Source organism: Apaloderma vittatum, unplaced genomic scaffold (assembly GCF_000703405.1).
Source record: "Apaloderma vittatum isolate BGI_N311 unplaced genomic scaffold, ASM70340v1 scaffold35869, whole genome shotgun sequence".
Taxonomy (NCBI): Eukaryota; Metazoa; Chordata; class Aves; order Trogoniformes; family Trogonidae; genus Apaloderma; species Apaloderma vittatum.
Window position 1 is genome coordinate 5,761 of NW_009734170.1, and position 6,213 is coordinate 11,973.

General features: G+C 40.2%; 1 protein-coding gene across 1 annotated transcript; it reads right to left on the reverse strand.

The window, feature by feature from the left end:
- Positions 1 to 296: 296 nt before the first annotated feature.
- Positions 297 to 3,993, reverse strand: RGCC (regulator of cell cycle; the record flags this gene model as incomplete). Its single annotated transcript, XM_009876165.1, has 3 exons — positions 297 to 625; positions 2,371 to 2,433; positions 3,886 to 3,993. Coding segments are annotated over 3 exons (179 nt in total), but the record flags the coding sequence as incomplete, so codon positions are not given.
- Between the last annotated feature and the right edge of the window lie 2,220 nt (positions 3,994 to 6,213).

The following is a 6,213-nucleotide window of genomic DNA, read 5'->3' on the forward strand; positions in this document are numbered from 1 at the left end:
TTTGTATTGAAGCAAATCTGAAGTTAACAGCTTGACCAGTTTCCTTACTTTCCTGATCCTATTAATTTTACAGAGGACAAAATTCTCTTATTTAAGCAATCTGAAAAGAAAAAAAATATCAAGTTCCACATGAAGCTGGAATAACACATTTTGCCTACTAGGAAATACATCCTTATCAGAAATTGCAAAGCTTGATGGTTTCAGTAAGAGCTTAATCTGTACTTATATTTTAGAGTCCACGTGTTCATATGAAGCTTTCAGACATCTGGATTCCAGTTCAGGGTTTATTTGCATACAAAAATATATTATAATGGCAACAAGCATTAAAAGTTCTCAACTATATAAAATTACAAATATATTTTCATAAAAGCAACTTTAAATTAAAATTCAAGCTATATCTTAAAGCTAAATACAGTTGTAACACTTAAGTTATCTTATTCCATCTGCTGCAAGGTAACACTGATGTTGCCAGTTAAATACTTGTAGGACTTTACAAAGGTTATGTTCAGAAGGTATCTTGGGTAGCAAAGTTGTCACGCAAGGGCAGCAGTTCAGTGATCGATGTCACTTATCCTTCACAGGACATTCACTGGCAAGCACAGTGCTGAAGATTCATTTCACATAGCTGGAAATACAGAACAAGAAAGATCGTTAAGTTCTATATTCAGTAAGATGCTTGCTGTTGATCTACCAGACACTCTATCTACGCCCAGCTTGCTAGACTTCCTGACAGGCTAAAATTATACCTTTTTTCTAATTAACATGAAAGCCAAAATGTTAGCATGTAAAAATTTAAGGCAGTTACTTCTAACAAGTGCATTAGGCTTGAGAAGGCATCTGTTTCAAGTTCTGCATAACCTCCAGCATATAAATGCACCTCCTCAAAAACGTGATGATAAATATCAGATCAAAGTTGGACTTCTTCCTCAGAATTTCCCTGTATGGTAGCATATCACTGTAAAAAACAAACAATACTGAATAAATGAGACTCTGCTGACTCTGAAATCACCAGAGATTTCCTCAGTTGGGATGAATAAAAAATGAACAGCAAAACCCCAAAACCCAATACGGCAGATGGCAATCCTTGCCCTCATCTTTGAAGGGCTTTGCAAGGGGCCAATGAAAGCTCTATACTATAGGCAGACCCTTAGAAGTTAGCTGCAACACAGCTGCACCAGGTACAGCCACCTAAATATTTGCTGGTTTGGGCTTTCGTTGTTCTACACAAACCTAAAAAAACTCTTAAGTTGTTGTTTGGTTTGGTTTTTTTTCCAGAAGAGCAGTCAATATGGTTCCAGGGGTAAAGAGGGAATTAGTTCAAGCATACACCCACAACGGAAGTCAGGAAACTAGAAGTGTATCTTACTTAAGAGAAGTGAAACCAGGATTAAAAGTATGATGACTGGTAGGCAGGAAGCTCACACAGGCAGCTGCCTTGAGTTAAGCCCAAGGCAGATGGCCAAGGCTTCAAGAATTACAGGGAAGGGAAAACACCTAATGAAGACAAGAAATTGAGCTCATAGTTCATTGAGGGGAGTTTTGTTCATGCTGCTATTTAGGTCTGGTCCTACAGTTTGTTAGTTTGGGCTCAACAGTCTGGTTCCATGCAAAACAAAAAACAAACAAACAAAAACACAAAAAGAAAACCCCAACCAAACAAAAATAAATTAAAAAAACAACCAAAAAAACCCCACCATCACCAAACAACAAAACAGTATCACCCTTAAAAGCACAGGAAGAATAAGTAGAATATATGGTTGGAAAGAGTAGATTTTTTTAGGGTTTTGTTTTGCCTTTAATGAAGCGTCTAGTATGTAACTGGAACAGACAATTTCTAGATAGTGACAGAAAACGCAATCTAAATTCCATTCCTGGTAAAGGCAAGCACAAACAGAATTTTGACATCTAATCTAAGTCAACAGATACGAGATATCTGCTCCTTAATTCTTTTGCAAAGTGAAGTCTAGAATTAAAAAAAAAAAGTTTCCCTCACCTATGGTTACTCCTCCAATTACCTTTATAACAAAGAAACAAACCCTCACTTTTTAGCTGTTTTGAATATTTAAGACAGTGACATTTAAGACAGCAGGTAAGGCAGTGAGTGATGCAGCTGCCTCAGCAGTGGGGACAGGGGTTCACTGCAGTACAGCCTTTGTCACACAAGCTAAACTTCACGCCTCAAACATTAAGACAAAGACCAGAATTCAGTTTCTTTTACCTTCTTTCCCACATAATGAACCATAGGACTTGCAAACTGAAATGAAGCCATGTCACATAAAACTTATTGCTGCCCTTCCCTTCCCTGTGCCTCCATACATTGGCTTTCATCATGCTTTGATTACTAATAGAAAAAAAAAAAAATCTACTTACTTGCTAGTGTTCTGTCAAGATCAGCAATAAAGTCTTCCAGTTCTTTTGTGTCTCCAAGCTTTGCTGCAAAATAAATCAATATGGATTAGATGTGACATAATTCCCTGGCCAAAAAGAAACACTGGAATCACACAATCCCCAAATCATTTTCATTAAACATATTGTAGATTATTTTCAGGAAAGTTCAACAGCATTTGCTGCAACATCCAAATGCATTCTTTGGAAACAGGCGTGACTGAATATGAATTTTTACAGTTTTTCCATTTGACCAAAGCCATACTGTTTCCTTAAAAACCAGAGGCTGAAGTGGAGAAAAAAACCTGTACGTCAACAAATCCATGTCCTTGCTACTGTGGAAGCCTTCCTTATTGCATCTATTCAGACTTTGCATTCATGGCCCTCATCAAACCTCACCTAGTTAGCTCCCAGTCCTACCCAATTCTAAACCTTTTAAATCACATCAGTATTGCTGGTTTGCTGTGATGTCATCCGATTCTTTGATCTTGGTCCATACACTACAAATTTAGATCCAAACATTGATCTGAATTTTCACTCCTGAGAACACCACCAGTTCCATTCAATTTGGTTTTACTGCAAGTGGCTTCTTCACCTCATCGCCCCTGGTCTGTTCCAAGCTGGTTCCAACCCTATTTCTGTCTTTTTGCCTTCTCATCAGGAAGAGTATCTCAACCTTTAGGTGTAACTCCTTGCCAAGTATTTCCTGCCAGTTTAACCGAACTCTTTTTTTGCTACTTCTTAACTGTTACTTGTTATTCCTCCCTAGTATCACATCAATTAGAAAGCATTTCACTTGTTTTTTGGGGGCTGGCACTGTGTAAAAAAATATGATAGCATAAAAATCTCTCGAGCGTACATCTGAAAAGACCAGCTGTAACAAAAGCACCACGTAGTACGTAAGTAGGACTACTATTGATATGTCTTCTCCAGAGTTAATCTGAATGAAACAAGCTCCTGGGGAGTTAGATCAGCTGCAAGACAAGCCACTTTGATACAGCATGACTACAAAGGAGGAAGGAATTACTAACTCATGGGTTGTACCAGCAGTGCAAGGTCTAAGTAATTGTGTTAACTTGAATGGCAGCAGATGGCTTTGGAGGAGTCACCTGCTGCACCCCTATATTCAAGCTAAGCATTTCTGCATATAAGTGGGACACTTAAGCTACTTAATTGCTTCAGTAAGAAGTAACACAAGTTAATTCTTAAGGGAAGCACTCTGGAAGTAGTATCATGATTCCCCATCAACAAAAAAAAACAACGTTTTTTTCTTTAGCTCGGTGTTTTAAAACCTGAAGAGTTGCCAAGGCACCGGCAAAGCAGCGCCGACACAGTATGATGTTGGCCCTTATAAACAAGACAATAATACTTGAATCTGTAGCTTGCTCAACACTTAGTTTTGTTGTCGTTTAAAAAAAAAACAAGCCAGTCAATGCATGCACATGAAGCCTACGCAGTTGAGAATTAAGAAGAAATGCCAATAATTAAAATTAAGCGTACCTTTACATGGAGTTACTGATGGAGATGGCAAGCTTGGAGTAGATGCAGTTGGAGAATTTAGCTTTTCATCACTGAGGCTGAAACTATTTCTGTAGAGGGAATCTGCACCTGTAGAAAAGTGACATTATAAAGTAAAATTAACACCTTGTGCAATTTCGCAACAGAATTAAAACTAGAAATAGGGCCTTTCCCACATGAGCTTCCAAGTCCCCAGATCTCAAATTTACAGACTTCAAAAGCAGAGGGATAAATCACCTGTTGTGTGAAAGCTGTTGCTTCCACTCCTGCTGTTAAGCAGCAAGCAGTCCTCAGCCAGATCCTCACCCCCAGTAAGGAAAACCTCAGCTTTCCCTGCAGTCAGCTTCTTTTAGAAAACATTACGGGAATGGCAGTTATGCCACGTCCACTAAATCAGCCTGCTGTGACCTGCCTCACTGACAATACTCTGGGAAATTCTGTTTACCTGACTTTTTCAAAAGCTGTTAAAGAAACTGAATAAAGAACTCCAGGACAAGGACAGTCCTCTATAATGGAAAACATATTCAGCCTTGTTCTCAGGCCTGAAGCAAACTCAACTCATTTCTCCATACATTTCTCTGCTGCTTTACATCTTGTATTCTAGATAAATGGTATGGCATCTTTTAATTTTCTTTTTATTCTGTAACTCTGGAGTTCATGAAGCAGTGCATAGGTATGGAAGATGTCCTGCAACCTTATTTTAGGCAATCTTTCAAAGAAAGCTTTATATGCCCCAGAAAGTGACAGGAAAGGTTCCAACACCATTCTGATGTTTGTGGATTTTAGACAAAGTCTTAAGTTTCAAAAGTATCCAAAAAAATTATCTTGTCTCTTTTAAAAAAAACCATCATGCACAGTGCACACCAAGTACTAGTCACGGCTCCAGTGGAAAGAGGAATTGTCATTGTGTTAGAGACACTCAAAATGCTAGTTCCTGCAGTTTTGAGCCCGTGATCTGAAAACTGTAGTTCCACAAAAGAAACTATCGTGGTGTGAACATGTCTCCACTTATTTGGCAAGCTTCCTAGGAAATAAACATATGTCTAGTTATATGGGGTGCTGACTGCCACTGAGGCCAGCGATTTCACCTCCCGCTGGCACACGTAGCATTTGTCCTTGGAGACACTGCTGAGGAGGTGGTGACACAGCAGCATCAAATCCATCCAAGTCAGAATTGTCACGCTTCCTCTGATGCCTGTCCCACCTTGCTCTGTAAGGAGATGGTTGCCTTAGCTAAACTAGGGGTGTCTTGCTGAATTAGCAAAAGGGGACAGGAGCACAGCTCATCTTTCCAAGATCTGCACATCTACACCTCCACTGAACACTGCCCTGATGTTGGCAGATGTCAAACACAGAGACTATCCTCCAGCAGACCACTCCTCTACTCCAAGTTCCCCCATATCTGGAAAGAGCAGCATGTTTCCACGCCCCACCTCCTCTAGCCTGCTGTCCTTACCAGCACAAGCTGAAGTGAGTCCAAAGGAGGGCTACCAAGATGGTCAGAGGACTGGAGCACCCCTCCTACGAGGACAGGCTGAGAGAGTTAGGCCTGTTCAGTCTGGAAAAGTGAAGGCTCTGGGGAAGCCTTACAGCAGCCTTCCAGTACCTGAAGGGGGCCAACAAGAAGGCTGGGGAGGGACTTTTTACAAGGGACGAGGGTTAATGGGTGGAAGCTGGAAGAGCGGAAGTTTAGACTGGATATAAGGGAGAAGTTCTTTACCGTGACTGGAACAGGTTGCCCAGGGAGGCTGTGGATGCTCCATCCCTGGAAGTGTCCAAGGCCAGGCTGGATGGAGCATTGAGCAACCTGATCTAGTGGGAGATCTCCCTGCCACAGCAAGAGGATTGGAACTAGGTAATCTTTGAGGTCCCTTCCAACCTAAATCATTCTATAATTTTATGAAAATCATCTTCCACAGAGTACACTGGTACAGTGACAAATCAGACCAGATGACTGCATCTACTAAGCCTGCCAGATGTTTCCTCTGCCTGCCAAATAAGCCATCAGTTGGAGGGTTTTGTTGTTGTTGTTTGGGGTTTTTTCATTTGTTTGGGTTTTGTTTGGTTGGGTTTGGTGGATTTTTATTTTTTTTTTAGGAAGAGAGGTATGCTTCATCATGTCAGCTTTTTATCGTAATTTCTTCATCTTTGCATTTAAGTGCCTGCTCTCCTCGCTAAATCTGAGCACATCAAAACCAACCTACCTGAAAGCAGATTCAAGATCCACTTTTCAGGTATGAGAAAGACTTGATCAATACAATGCAGAATTGAGATAATTTGAAATAAAACAATGGAAAAAGTAGTTCCTAA